The 15,901-nt window shown below is 44.0% G+C and overlaps 1 protein-coding gene across 4 annotated transcripts in view; it reads right to left on the minus strand.

The window, feature by feature from the left end:
* Positions 1-14,605, minus strand: part of TMEM62 (transmembrane protein 62) — a gene marked incomplete at both ends in the record, with an annotated part of 31,619 nt that extends 17,014 nt beyond the window's left edge. For 2 of the 4 annotated variants that reach the window (XM_080707977.1, XM_080707976.1), the window contains 7 exons: positions 2,408-2,530; positions 2,666-2,790; positions 4,481-4,622; positions 9,124-9,169; positions 11,837-11,974; positions 13,514-13,625; positions 14,429-14,605. In XM_080707977.1, coding sequence (XP_080564103.1) covers positions 2,408-2,530; positions 2,666-2,790; positions 4,481-4,622; positions 9,124-9,169; positions 11,837-11,974; positions 13,514-13,625; positions 14,429-14,605 — 863 coding nt within the window. Of the gene's footprint in view, positions 1-2,407; positions 2,531-2,665; positions 2,791-4,480; positions 4,623-9,123; positions 9,170-11,836; positions 11,975-13,513; positions 13,626-14,428 lie in introns of those variants that run through there. The other 2 variants (XM_080707979.1, XM_080707978.1) reach the window with 1 other exon arrangement.
* Positions 14,606-15,901: the final 1,296 nt, after the last annotated feature.

Raw genomic sequence — 15,901 nt, forward strand, 5'->3', positions numbered from 1 at the left:
CCCCAGTACCGCAAAATAAGGCAAAAAAAAAAAAAAAAAAAAAAAAGTTATAAGAGAAGGTAAAGATTTTTTTTTTTCCCCCAGTAAAACTCCAGAGAAAAACTCCAGGGTTGAAACACATAAAGGCAGGTAGGAAGAGAAACAAAGAAAATGACTTGATAATTAGCATCTTAAGTCCTAACTGCAGCATTCAGAAGGAATTAAGAAGCTGACCCAGAGTTAGGAAGGCCACCTGCCAGAAGGGCACAGCCAGGCCACGCCTCACAGGCCCAGACGGACAGGGTCGCCCAGTAAACAGGCTTAGCTCCTGCAGTTTCTATAAAAACCGAACAAAATGGAGAAGCACCTTCAAGACGTTGAGCTGCTTTGTAATTAATGAAAGCAGTTAAAATTGACGCCATATTCAGTTCTACAAATATTCATTGCGTGCGTAATATCTTCAAAGGATGGGGATTAAATAAAGGTAATGAGATGATGCCCTTTTCTCCCATATACAAGTTTCTATGTGTATCAAATTACAGGGTACCGTGAGTAAACACATGGTCATTATTTAAGTATTGCAGCACAACTTAAAATTTGGTAAATTACTCAACTACCCCATGTTTGTTACATGTTTGAGTACATACTGAAGAAGTTATTTGGAATAACTTGGCAAGATAAATACTTCTGTACCTCATTTGACCATTTGCCATGTATAAATGTGCTATCCTTATCTGAGTCATAAGTGGATGTGTTAGTAAAAAGCTAAATATTGATTTTAGGATTTTTTTTTCTAGAATGCCCCTGGAGATGGAACCCAGGGGTATTCTACCTTCAAGTGACACTCCCAGCCCTATTTTTTTTTTTTTTTTGTGGTACTGGAGATGGAACCTAGGGGCATTCTACCTCCAAGGTACACCCCTAGCCCTATATTTTAGTCTTTTTAGTTTTTGAAACAGAGTCGCACTGAGTTGCAAAGGGCCTCGCTAAGTAGCTGAGGCTGTCTGCGAACTGGGATCCTCCGGTCTCCACCTCCAGAATGCTAGGTTTACAAGTGAGTGCCACCACGCCCGGCTTTTGTTTTTATTTTGAAACAGGGCCTCACTAAGTTGCTGATGCTGTCCTTGAACCAGGATCCTCCTGTCTCAGCCTCCTAAATGTTCGGTTTACAAGTGTGCGCCAGCATGCTGGTTTAGGATTTTTTTTTTTTCCCCCCTGTGGCACTAGGGAGTGGAACCCAGGGGCTTTTTTCTACCTCCAGGCTATACTCTCAGACCTATTTTATGTTTTATTTGGAAACAGGGTTTCACTAAGTTGCTGAGAGCCTCACTCAGTAGCTGAGGCTGGCTTTGAACCTGTGCGATACCCTTATCTCAGCCTCCCAAGCGCTGGGATTACAAAGGTGTGCCACCATGCCTGGTTTAGGATTAATTTTTTAAAAAATTATATCAAATTGTATCTGCATTCAAAACAGAAATGTAAAAACTGGATCAATTTGCTAAAAACACACGAATTTACAAAGTAATTGAAAATGAAATAAAACTTCCTGCTACAGTGGTATATTCTCTAATGGACATTTAAGAGGCACTAATAAAGTAGGAGAGAAGCAATATTGTTGAGGTTGTTGAGGGCCTGAAGATCCTATAAGCCTCACTGTGCCCTCTAAACTGAGGACGAGTATGAGCACAGTAGGAAAGGTAGAGGATCTGTGTCTTGATCACTGTGGGTGTCCTCAGGAAGCAACCCGGGCTGCAGCCCCACTCTGGCCGGGCCCCGCTCTCCTCTCAGTGGAAGTCTGGCTTTTCAGGGACGGTATGGTCAGGCCGCTTGCTGCACAGTGGCCGGCACAGATGCCCTTGGTCAGAGGGTTATTAGAGACCAGTTGAGATAAAAAAAAAAAACCTCCAACAAATGAGCCGGGCGTGGTGGCGCACACTTGTAATCCCCGCGCTTGGGAGGCTGAGACCAGAGGATCACGCAGGTTCGAAGCCAGCCTCAGCTACTTAGTGAGGCTCTCAGCAACTGAGTGAGACCCTGTTTCCCAATAAAGTATTAAATAGGTCTGGGAGTATAACCTGGAGGTAGAATGCCCCTGAGTTCCACCCTCAGTACCGCAAAAAACTAAATAAATAAAACTGCTTCCTAATGGATGTGTCTTCAAAATTCAACATCATATAGCGATGGTTAAACATTACTGCTATGATAAAGTTTTTTGGGGGGAGGAGGGCGTACTGGAAACAGGGTCTCCTGTCTCAGCCTCCCAAGCACAGGAATTACAAGTGGGAGCCACCACACCTGGCATGACAAAGACTGCCAGATATATATACAATTTTTTCTCAACTGGGATCACCTAGCGTATTAAGAAAAGGTTCATTGTTTTAGTAAAACTTAAGTATAGACATCTTTGCTTGCAGGGCAGCTCACTTACCTCCGACCATCCTTCCAGTCTCCCACCTCGAGTTCCAACGTGCCCTGGAAGTGGCGAGTGTGCAGGACAGGCATCAGGCCCCCCAGGGTGTGCAGGTGCCCACACAAATAAGCTGTCGCCGAGCTAGCCAACGGGAAACGGTGGAACACATGAACAAGGGACTTGTGGCAGCAAACCAATAAAGAACATCTCTTCAAAGAGCAAGACAGGACAGCAACCACAAGGGCTAAAGGAAGAGCTTTCCCTTTGATATTTCACCTCATTATTGACCGGATTCCTGGCGATGGAGAAAGGGTAGTAGATGTCGTAAAGTGTCCAAACCAAATTGTATGGTTGCTCCGTGTACTTTCCTTGGCCAATAATAAGAGCTCATTCATCTTTTCCTGCAATGGGAGAAAAATGGAAAGATCTTCAACTAGGGCTCAGGCTGAAATCCAATGTAAACAGGTTAAGCAGGTCCGCCAAAGTTTTTTTCTTTTTTCTTTTTTTTTTTTTTGTGTGTGGCACTGGGGATGGAACCCAGAGAAATTCTACCTCCAAGCTACACCCCAGCCCTATTTTTTAATCTTTATTTTGAAACAGGGTCTCACTGAGTTGCAGAGGGCCTCACTAAGTAGCTGAGGCTGTCTGTGAACCGCGGTCCTCGCGTCTCAGCCTCCTGAATGCTGGGATTACAAGCGTGCGCCACCATGCCCGGTTTCCGCTAAAGTGTCATAATAATAAGTATATTGTACCTAGGACCTAAAACCTACTACTCATGACTGAATGGAGCTCTCTAGGTTTCAAACTGTTTTCACATTATTGACCTTAAATGTAAGTATAGTAAGTAGGAAGGTGTTATCCACATTTGATAGACGAGGAAACTAAGAATGAAGTTACCACTAATCTTTTCAGCTTTATATGCCACATTGCAATAAATAATACATATTGAAATGTTGATAACAGCTTTACTCATAATTGCCCAAAACTAGAAACTGTCAACAACTGTTAATGTCCACACAGTGGAATACCACTCAGCAATAAAAAGAACTTTTTTTTTTTTTTTGAGTACTCGGGAGGGAACCCAGGGGCGTTCTACGTCTGAGCTACTCCTCCAGCCCTATTTTTTATTCTTTATTTTGAAACAGGGTCTCACTGAGTTGCAGAGGGCCTCACTAAGTAGCTGAGGCTGTCTGCGAGCTGCGATCCTCCTGTCTCAGCTTCCCGAATGCTGGGATTATAAACGTGCACTGCCATGCTCAGCTTAAAAAGTACTAATACACACAATCATATGGCTGAATCACAGAAAATTATACTAGGCATAAGAAGCCAGATCCAAGTGTGCATACTGTATGATTTAATTTACATCAAATTTTAGATCAAACAACTAATCTATAGTGATAACAAACAGCTCGTGGTTTCATTAGGGTGAAGACAGATTGCACAAGGAAAATTCTAGCCTGATAAAAATGTTCTGTGTCTCCATTGTGATGAGAGTTACACCAGAAAGAAGGAAGAAAAGAAAGAAGCTTATCTGCTTTAATAGTTGTTCTTCTCTTACTAAATATAGACCACCAGACCCCCAATCATTACTGGCCACTGTGGGGGTTTCGCAACATACCATATAGTATACAAGGCCTTGCAAAGTACATCCTGCGTTATATTTACTGAATGAATATAAAATGTGAGGTGTTCCTTTACCAGACTCTGGGATAAGAACAGGAACAGCAATAATAGTGCTCGAGCAGACAGCAGCTTCTAGCCTTACAGGTAACACAGTAAATGTTTTCCTGAATTTCTAGATAAAGAACTTGTTCACCTATGACTACTTTAATTTACTTTATTTTGTATGTATGTATCTGTCTGTTTGGTACTGGGGTTACATTCTGAGCTATACTCCCAAACCTACTATACTTTAAAAATTATCATTATTATTATCATTATTATTATTATTATTATTGTCTCAGCTCCCAAGTACTGGGATCACAGGCACGCACCACCACACCTAACTCCTAAGACAACTTTAAATAACTTATGTAGAGTTGAGAAAAAGTAAAATCAAGGTTATGAAGGGAAGCAAGATTTTTACTGTACCTTATCTAAAATTCCAAAGAAATTAAAGGGTCTCTTGGGCCCTGGGTTTGGGGTAGCATCCACAGAGATGAAGGAGTAATTGCCAAAGGGAGTACTGTGCACATAGTGGAAAGAGCCATCCCTACGTACGGCAGAATACTTCCTAAAAACACAAGAGGAAAGCCTTAGTGCAATTATAAAAAGACAGAATGAAATTTTTTTTTTTTTTTTTTTTTTTGCAGGTCTGGGGATGAACCCAGAGGCATTCAACCTCCGATCTACACCCCCTGCCCTATTTTTTATTCTTTATTTTGAAACTGGGTCCCACTGAGTTGCAGAGGGCCTCACTAAGTAGCTGAGGCTGTCCATGAATTGCGATCCTCTGGTCTCAGCCTCCTGAATGCCGGGATTACAAGTGTGCGCCACCACGCCCGTCTTCAGAATGAATTTAAATTCTCTCCCTAATACCACACCAGATTTTACTTCCCTTTGAAAAGGAAATTTACGGACCTGACAGAGAATTATACTACACTAGATACAGATGAATAAAGTGATGAAAAGACATTCCAAAGTTTTTCTCCCATTGTCTCTAAAGACCCATGCACACTAATTCATCAATAATCAAATACAAGATCACCAAGTAAAGCCAAAAAGAAGGCTATTGTAGGCAGTTCCCTAAACAATAAAAAGAGAAATGAGTCAGAATCTAGTGAAATGGTACTTAACCATTTCAAAATGTAATGAGGGGCCAGGCATGGTGGCATATGCTTGTAATCCTAGTACTTGGGGGGCTCAGACAGGAGGATTGTAGGTTTGTGGCCAGCCTCAAGTACTTAGTGAGGCACTCCACAACTTACTGAGACCCTGTGTTAAAATAAGTAATAAGAGCCAGGCGTGGTGGCGCACGCTTGTAATCCCAGCACTTAGGAGGCTGAGACAGGAGGATCACAGGTTTGCAGCCAGCCTCCGCTACTTAGTGAGGCCTTCCACAACTTAGTGAGACCCTGTTTCAAAATAAAGAATAAAAAATAGGGCTTGGGCTGTAGCCTCTGGGTTCAATCACCAGTACTGAAAAAAAAAAAAGAATAAAAAATAGGGCTGGGGGTATATGTTTCAGAAGTAGAACATCCCCAGGTTCAATCTCCAGTACAAAAAAGAAAAAAAAATTAATGAGGACCTGCTAAGTACCTAGCAAAAGTTTTGGTGTAATAAAATACAAAAAGTGTTCTTTTTTAATACTTTTATTGGTGCAGTACAGTCTTACATCATGACGTAAACCACGTTGACAGTGACTCACGTGCACAGAGTACTTGGTGGCTCCCCAAGGTGTTTGTTTCTTGAAACAGGAACAGAGCCAGCCGGGCGTGGTGGCGCACGCTTGTAATCCCCGCACTTGGGAGGCAGAGACAGGAGGATCGCGCAGGTTCAAAGCCAGCCATGGGCACTGGCTTAGGAGACCCTGTTTCCAAATTTTAAAAATGTAAAAATAGGTCTGGGAGTGTAGCCCGGAGATAGAAGGGCTTCCAGAAACCCCAGTACCACCAAAAAAAAAAAAAAAAAAAAAAAAAAAAAAAAAAAAAGAAACAGGAACAGAGAGGCTTAATTCACAAGAAAGACTTGCGAATGCAAAGTTACCAAGCCAGGAGAAAAGTGTCAGTCTAGGGTCTGGGTGGGCAAATCACTTTGGATCCTAAAAATACATTGATATCGTACCTAGAGTCCACACCTAGCAATGAAAGTCCTCGTGACCTCGAGTGTCCATACTGTTCACACGTTCATAGAGTTGGGAGGTGAAAGCAGGAAGAAAGCCGCTAGGACAGGACCCAGTAGGCATTTACTGAGCTTGTTCTGTTTTGTCTTGAAAGAGGCACTCTCTACCCAGAGATCCCAGAGGTTTTATCCTCCAGGTTACACCCCCAGCCCAATTTTATTTCTTATTTGGAAACAAGATCTCACTAAGTTGTGGGGGACCTCGCTAAGCTGCCAAGGCTGGCTTCAAACCTGGGGGGCCTCCTGCCTCAGCCTCCGAAGTACAGAAATTACAAGCGTGCGCCACCACGCCCAGCTGAGTATTTTTTAAATAAAGGAGAAGGAAAGTGTAAGCTTCTATTCAGGATATACTTATTCAAGCGTCGGAACTTTATAAGAAAAGTTGGTATCATCTTATATCTAAGTGTCTTATATAATGTCTTCCCTAAGAGCATCTATAAAAGTTACAAATAAACTTCTGAAACTTAATGTACTAGGAGGAAGCCATGTTTAAGCAAAAACTCATCAAATATTTCATAAAATAAATATATTATCCTAGACATTACAGTTAATAATAGTCAAACTTAATGTAAACAAAGTCAATGAAGTATACTGCCTCTCTTCTTGTTTTTTTTGAAATTTCGATTTCAGGCTTTATTCCACATTAAAATCTTTATCGGGCCGGGCGTGGTGGCGCACGCTTGTAATCCCCGCGCTTGGGAGGCAGAGACAGGAGGATCGCGCAGGTTCGAAGCCAGCCGCGCATGCGCGCTGGCTTAGGAGACCCTGTTTCCAAATAAAAAAAAAATGTAAAAATAGGTCTGGGAGTGTAGCCCGGAGATAGAAGGGCCTCCAGGAACCCCAGTACCACCAAAAAAAAAAAAAAAAAAAAAAAAAAAAAAAAAATCTCTATCGGGAGAAGCTCATCAAGTGCTGTGTGCATGTCTGTCCCTACATCCTGAACTTATGATGTGAGACTACAATGAATCAATAAAAGTCTATTTAAAAACATTTTGAGCTGGGCGTGGTGGTGCACCCTTGGACTCCCAGTACTTGGGAGGCTGAGACAGGAGGATAGCAGGTTCACAGCCAGCCTCAGCTGCTTAGTAAGGCCATCTACAACTTAGTGAGACCTTGTTTCAGAAGAACTAAAAATAGGACTGGGGATATAGCTCGGAGGTAAAATGCACCTTGGGTTCAATCCCCAGTACTACAAAAAAAGCCCACAGTATTTCTATTTTTCCTTAATTTTTCAATTATTTTTTAAGATTGGATCTCATTTACATTGCTTCCTTTCCTACACTTTTTGACACATTAAAATCCAACTGCCTAAAAATAAGTCAACCATTTGAAAGTAGAGATTAATATATATGATGCTGCTGGGCATGGTAGTGCACACCTATAATCCCGGCACTTGGGAGGCTGAGATAAAAGGACCACAGGTTTGAGGACAGCCTCAGCATGTAACAAGACCCTCAGCAACCTAGTGAGACCCTGTTTCAAAACAACAAATAAAAAGGGCTGAGGTATAGCTCAGAGGTAGAATACCCCGGGTTTCACCTCAACACTACAAATAATAATAATAATAATAATAATAATAATAATAAATGTATACACAAATGATGTTAACTTTTTTTTGTAGCTCTGAGCTTTGGCATTCTGTTTAGATCAAGATTTAACTTTAATGTCTTTTTTCTTCCGGTTGATATTTCTGTGATATCTCTATCTCTAACAAAATGCCATTTATTACAATTCAGGCCAGGTGTAGTGGTTTATGCCTGTAATCCCAGTAGGTGGAGGCTGAGATGGAAGGATTGCAGTCTCAGCAACTTAGCAAGGTCCTCAGAAAATAGACCCTGTTTCAAAATAAAAAATAAAATGGGGCTGGGGGTGTAGCTCAGAAGTAAAATGCCTCTGGGTTCAATCCCAAGAAAACTACACACACACACATACACACACTAAAACAAAAAGTAAAGTTAAAAGTACAAACAACAACAACAACAACAACCACCTAAACCTGTCACACAGAAAAAAAGAAAGCCTGCTTTTTTTTTTTAATGGTACTGGGATTGAATTCAGGGAAATTCTACCTCTGACTACTCCACCAGCACTATTTTATTTATTATTTTGAAACAGGGTCTTACTAATATGCAGAGGGCCTCACTAAATTTCTGGGGCTGGGTGCAAACCTGTGATCCTCCTGTCTCAGCCTCCCAAGCACTGGGATTACAAGTGTGCGCCATCATGCTTAGCTCTAAATGCTTGCTTGCTTGCTTGCTTGCTTGTTTTCTTTCTCTCTTTTTTTTCTTCACTCCCTCCCTCCCTCCCTCCTTCCCTTCTTTCCTTCCTTCCTTCCTTCTTTTTTATTTTTTTGAAGTACTGGAAATGGAACTCAGGGGTATTCTGCCTCCAAGCTACACCCCCAGCCCTATTTTTTATTCTCTATTTTGAAAGAGGTCTCACTGAGTTGCAAAGAGCCTCAGTAAGTAGCTGAGGCTGTCTGTGAACTGTCATCCTCCCGTCTCAGTCTCCCAAATACTGGGATTACAAGTGTGCGCCACCACACCCAGCTTCTAAAAGTTCTTTATACAGAAATTTTATCTGTTAAAAAATGTTTTTGCTAAACCAGGGGTGGTGGCCCATGCTTGTAATCCCGGCACTTGGGAGACTGAGACAGAAGGATTGCACAGGTTCAAAGCCGGCCTCAGCTACTTAGTGAGGCTCTCAGCAACTTAGTGAGACCCTGTTACCAAATAAAGTATAAAATAGGTCTGGGGGTGTAGCCTGGAGGTAGAAAAGCCCCTGGGTTCCACCCCCAGTACTACACACACAAAAATGTTTTTCCCCATCCATTAAATTAATTGTACCCTCCTGCTAACAGATTACATAGTGGTTTTTGTTATTAATTTTGGTACCTGTAATAATTCTGGACGCTGTCCAAACTTGGAATGTTGTATGCATCTAATTAAAAAGAAAAAGTAAACATTGACCTATATTAAAAAAAAAGAAAAATATATACATTTTAATAACTAAATAAAGATGACAGTGTTTCTATAACACTTAAAAGAGTAGAATGGAGCTCAAGTCAATTGATAATTTTTAAAACTTACTAGGTAAAACTGGAGGACTGCAAATTCTGGGCAACTTAGCAAGACCCTATTTCAAAATAAAAATTTTAAAAAATTGGCTGAGTGTGTAGCTCAGTGGTAAAGCACTTACTGAGCATGCATGAGGCCCTGACTTCAATCCCCAGTACCACATAAACAAAATAAACAAATAGGGGCTGGAATGCAGCTGAGTGCAAAGTGCTTGCCTCTCATCATACGCACAATGCCCTGGGTTCAATTCCCAGTATCCAAGTGGACGAGGGGGTGGGGGGAGGCAGAGAGAGAGAAATCAAAGTAAACTACTTGGTAGGCTAACAGAATATTTGGAAGCTGTGAGGTACCAAGTATACTGAAGAACAATAGGTACACTGAAAACAATAGGTACTTTTTTATTCAGAAAAAATCAATTGGAAGTTGTAAGATTGGACCATTGTTGCTGTTTTAGTTATGTGATTCTAGAAGCCAGAAAGAAGAGATCTGTGCCTGATCTTAGATCTGTGCCACATGCTTCTGAACAGATCACTTTGATATCAAGGACAAGGCCCCTTTCTTCCTAAATCTTAAAAGATTCACTGGAGGCCGGATGCAGTGGCACACACCTGGAACCCCAGCACTTGGTAGGATGAGAAGAAGGATCACAGGTCTGAGGCCAGTGCACAATAACTTAGCAGGATCCTGCTTCAAAATAAAAAATAAAAAGGGCTGGGGTGTTGCTCAGTGATAGAACGCCCCTGTAGTTCGGTCCCCATTATCACGAAACAAAGCAAAGCAAACAAAAAATGAGAAAGGAGTTATAAAACGATAAAGGGCGTGGTGGTACACTCGTGTAATCCCCGCGCTTGGGAGGCTGAGACAGGAGGATCCCACAGGTTTGAAACCAGCCTCAGCTACTTAGTGAGGCTCTCAGCAACTTAATGAGACCCCGTTTCAAAATAAAGTATAAAATAGCTCTGGGAGTGTAGTGCGGAGGTAGAAAAGCCCCTGGGTTCCACCCCCAGTACCACAAAAATAAATAAATAAATAAATAAGTAAGTAAATAAAATGATAAAGCATAAGCTGGGCATGCTGCCGCACACTTATAATCCCAGCAGTTGGGAGGCTGAGACAGGAGGATCTCACAGGTTAAAGGCAACCTCAGCTACTTAGTGAGGCTCTCAGCAACTTAGTGAGACCCCGTTTCCAAATAAAATGTAAAATAGGTCTGGGAGTGTAGCCCAGAAGTAGAAAAGCCCCTGGGTTCCACCCCCAGGACCATAAAAAATATATATAAATAAATAAAATGATAGTGTCTTAAAACATATAAATAGATATACACCAGCAATGAACAGTTAAAGTAAACAAATTAAGTACTTAGCTATCAAGAAAGTCAACCTTTATAAAACAAGCCTAATATCCAGATTCCGAGAAAAGTTCACTTCTTTATTAATATAACAATGGTAATCTTAAAAAGAAAAAGGATTATCCATTTTTCTGCCTATATCAGGGAGATTTGTATACAACTTTAAAATTTTTAAATTTCATAAGCAAATTATTTGTGATATAGAGTTCTATGGATTTTGATAGATACATAGACATGTATCCAAGACCACATCAAAATACACTAAAATTCACCAGCCTAAGATTCACTCTGGATGCCTCTTTGTGGTCAGTCTCTCCCTCCACCCACAGCAACTACAACCTGTTCTATGTCTACAGTTTTGCCTTTCCTGAAAATATCAATGGAGTCATACAGTATGAAGAATTATGGGTTTCGCGTCTTAACAAAATGTTGGTTTTCAAAAAAATATGCCTGCGTGAATTTTGGTTGAAGCCTTTCTCTTCCATGTAAAGAAGAAAATGCCATACTAATTTTCATCTCAAAGGTTAACAGTAATATCTGAAGGTTTTGTTTTTTGTTTTTTGTTTTTTTTTGGTGGTACTGGGGTGGAACCCAGAGGATTTCTACCTCTGGGCTATACTCCCAGATCTTTTTTATATTTTATTTGGAAACAAAGTCTCACTAAGTTGCTGGAAGCCTCACTGAGTAGCTGAGGCTGGCTTCAAACCCATGCGATCCTCCTGTCTCAGCCTCCCAAACACGGGGATTACAAGCGTGTGCCATCACGCCTGGCCCAATATCTGAAGTTTTAACATCACATATTATAGTTGAGTTTCAGAGTCACGGTCTTGACTATATCTAACTTTTGTTTCAATTTCCCACTTTATAATTTTACAATCTAAACTGAAGAATAGGCCGGGCGTGGTGGCGCACACTTGTAATCCCAGTGCTTGGGAGGCTGAGACAGGAGGATCGCACAGGTTCAAAGCCAGCCTCAGCTACTAAGTGAGGCTCTCAGCAACTTAGGGAGATCCTGTTTCCAAATAAAATACAAAATAGGTCTGGAAGGATGGCCTGGAGGTAGAAAAGCCCCTGGATTACACCCCCAGTACAGCCAAAATAAATAAATAAATAATTGAAGTATATAGGTTTTTAAAAGGAAAAATATTCTAGTCTTTACTATATCTGGGTCTGGGCTCTCACCATGATTTCCTCTGATATCCAGCCACTTGGTTTTTTCCATGACCCTTGTCCTCTTCAGAATACCCTGGTAAGTTTGCCATTCTATCTCTTGCTGCCTGGATCCAAGCTGCTCCTTTGTTTTGGCATCTGTTAGGTCGCCTGTAGGTTTACATAAGAATTGGGTCACAACATAAAATAAACTCCAGGGAGTTCAAATTTTTTAAAAAGCAAACTTTGACACTGAAGGATTGAAGATGCTTAAAGTCCTCACATGTTTAAGCATAATCAATTTTAAGTCCACCTGTGTGAAAACTATGCCATCTAAACTAATAAGACAAGCCGGGTATGGTGGGCACGCTTGTAATCGCAGCATTCGGGAGGTTGAGACCAGAGGATTGCGGTTCAAGGACAGCCTCAGCTACTACTTAGTGAGGCCCTTTGCAACTCAGTGAGACCCTGTTTCAAAATAAAGAATAAAACATAGGGCAGGGGGTATAGCTTGGAGGTAGAATGCCCCTGGCTTCCATCCCCAGACCCGCAAAATAAATAAATAAATAAATAAGCTAATAAGACAGTCCCAGCAAGAAATTTATTATAGGTCAACAGGTGCCCATCTGACCTCCTGTGACTGTGGGAAAATATTTATCTGTAAAGAGAGTAGTACAAAATTGCATTGTTAGTCAGAAAAATAAAAATCCTTTCAAAGAAATTCCAACACTCAGCAGGCACCTAATATCTATTGTAACCATATTTCAAACCCAAAATCAGAATTTGTGATCTGACCAAGTGTTATTTTTACAGCAAGAAACAATCTGGAAGGTTTAATTTGGATAAAGAAATACTAAGCCGGGCGTGGTGGCATACGCTTGTAATCCCCGCACTTGGGAGGCAGAAACAGGAGGATCGCGCAGGTTCGAAGCCAGCCGCGCGCGCAGGCTTAGGAGACCCTGTTTCCAAATAAAAAAATGTAAAAATAGGTCTGGGAGTGTAGCCCGGAGGTAGAAGGGCTTCCAGGAACCCCAGTACCACCAAAAAAAAAAAAAAAAAAAAAAAAGAAATACTAAAATTTCTAGGAAACTAAAAGAATATTTGAAATGGGGTTCAACTATTAACTGGGGACTGATACCCCATTATAGCAGCAGAGGAATTCCATCAAACAGTGGCAGATGAACCACTCAGTACTTAGGACAGATGCTCCTTTAGCTTCTCGTCACCATACTTTGGCAGCACATAGCCAAGCGTTTGAAGCGTCTAGGAAATCCGAATCACACAGGAATGAATAAAAAATGCCCAGAGTGGCTTGAAGCCTCAAACAACTGAAAATATAAGATTAACTTACATGTTAAGAGAGTGGAAAAGTTAGAAGAGAATTTTTGTCCCTAATTCTCTCTTAAATCCAGAATTGCAACAATAACCAAAAACTAAAACAGACACAAATACAGGAGAGAGCAGAGTGGCATGAGCCGGACAAGTCTTGCTTTTACTGCTTTGACAAAACCTCGCTGTGACAAAGCATTTAGCCTAGAAATTGACCACCTTATCCACCGGCAAAGGGAATTATAAAGTCCCATGTCCTCTACCTAACAGTGCTCACCGGGAGCTGTGGCTATGGCTACTGCGCTCCCAACACCCCAGAGTGAACAGGTGCAGCCCTGGCTAGCATCCTGCCCTGCAGACCCCAGAAACCGTTCTCCCTACCTGTTGCTAGGACGAGGGCAGGCCGAATGATGTCAATAGTTTCCGAACAGAACTTCTCTAAGTCCTCTGCTCTGCCTGGATCTCGAAACCTGCTCAGGTGAATGTCTGATATCTGCCAAAAGCAGGTATTGAACAAAGACAGACATCTGAGTCAGGGGAGGCAGCCCGGGCAGCGGTGGCCCAGGGGCTCTGGTGGAAGGGAAAGGCGAAGATGCAGTGCAGGTCCAAGACCCACGGCCACCTGCACCTCCCCGAGGACGGCAGACGCTGGAGTGGCCAGCCGACCAGCCCCTAGGTCCGTGTTCTGGGCAGACCCTGAGTATCCAGCTGACCCTGCCCCGCGGTGGCCCCAGCCCCGGGGCCACCTACAGACCCTCGAGTGGCCAGCTGACCCTGCCCCAGGGTCACCTGCAGACCCTCGAGTGTCCAGCCGACCCTGCCCCTGCGGTGCCCCCAGCCCCGAGGTCACCTGCAGACCCTCGAGTGTTCAGCCGACCCTGTCCCCGCGGTGCCCCCAGCCCCGAGGTCACCTGCAAACCCCCAGGTGGCCAGCCAACCCTGCTCCCGCGGTGCCCCCAGCCCCGGGGTCACCTGCAGACCCTCGAGTGTCCAGCCGACCCTGTCCCCGCGGTGCCCCCAGCCCCGAGGTCACCTGCAAACCCCCGGGTGGCCAGCCGACCCTGCCCCCGCGGTGCCCCCAGCCCCGGGGTCACCTGCAGACCCTCGAGTGTCCATTGACCCTGCCCCCGCGGTGCCCCCAGCCCCGGGGTCACCTGCAGACCCCCGGTGGCCAGCCGCCCCTGCTCCGCTCCGGGGTCACCTGCAGACCCCCGGTGGCCAGCCGCCCCTGCCCCGGGGTCACCTGCAGACCCCCGGTGGCCAGCCGCCCCTGCCCCGCGCCCGCGCCGCGGTCACCTGCAGGCCCCAGAAGACGTTCCGGTCTGCGGGGCCGGGCGCGGGGCCGGGCCGCGGGCGGGCGCCGGGCTGCTGCGGCGGCGGCGGCCCGGCCAGGCCGTAGTGCTCCAGCAGCAGGGCCGCCAGGGCCGCGGCCGCCAGCCCGGCCAGCACGCGCAGGGCCAGCGCGCCCGCCATGCGCCCTCCGCTCGCCGGCAGCCCCGCGGGTCCCGCCTCGGGCTGGGGCGCAGGTAAGGCCGGGCAGGAGGAGGAGGAGGAGAGCCGGCCCCGACGGTGGCCGAGAGGGCAGCGGCCTGCAGCTGCGGGCGGTGACGCGGCTCCGCCCGCCGGACGCCCCGGGGCTCGGGCTGCTCCCTGTAAAGTGGGTCAGCGCTGGAGGGGATCCGAGGGACCTGCCGAGGACGCCGGTTAAGAGGCTGCACAAACGTGACAGGTGGCTTTTCCTTCCTGCCTCCCTTCCGATTACATGACCCCCCGAGGCTTTTTGTAAGGATAATAAGCATGCTTTGTGGAAATTATTTTTCCTTATCCTGATTTCATATGAACTGGATTAATCATACTGCAACACCGTGTTATGACCTTCACTAAATACTTCCAATGAGCCGGGCACAGAAGAAGAAATCGATTTGGGCCCTGGCTTTAATGTATCTAACCCACTCTCTTACGGTTGAAATACTGGATAGTTTATTATGTGTTGTGCTGAATAAACATTTTTATACAAATAGCGCCTTTTTTTTTTGTATAAGGGGTGAAACCTTCTATCTCTGACTATACCCCCAGCCCTATTTTATTTTTAGAAACAGCGTCTTGCTAAGTTACTGAGGGCCTCACTAAGTTGCAGAGGTTGACTGAACCTGCGATCTTCCTATGTCAGCCTCCCAAGTACTGGGATTACAGGCATGTGCCACCATACTGAGCTGAATAGTGCTTTTTAAAAACCCACTTTGACAGCCGGGGATGCTTGTAATCCCAGCATTTGGGAGGCTGAGACCAGAGGATCGCAGTTCACGGACAGCTTTAGTAAGACCCCCCAAAATAGGGTAGAGGGTGTAGCTCGGGGATCGAATGTCCCTGGGTACTATCCCCAGACCCGCAAAACAAACAAACAAACAAAAAAAAACCAACCACTTTAACTAGTTTCATTGGAAAATAAGGCTAGTATTGGATTCATGCCAATTTCAATTCATGAAGTTCTTTTTTTAATACCTTTGGAATGCAAGACAGTGATCTAAGCAGGAAGGGTCACAGTTTATCTTCAAAGCTCATACAGAAGAGAGAAATTCATAACTAATTTTTAATATAAGAATATGTTATTTGCCACAAAAGACTGTTGGATATAAAAGTCTAGGGCAAGGTTATAAGGGGAAGAAATCATATCTTTGAAAGAATCAAGAATGAAGACAACAGAGGTCTGCTTTGGCAAAATGAACCTGGCAGCAGCATGGAGAATTGACTGGTCAGAGAGGATTGTAA

The sequence above is a fragment of the Muscardinus avellanarius genome, assembly GCF_963383645.1.
Source record: "Muscardinus avellanarius genome assembly, chromosome: 12".
Classification (NCBI taxonomy): Eukaryota; Metazoa; Chordata; class Mammalia; order Rodentia; family Gliridae; genus Muscardinus; species Muscardinus avellanarius.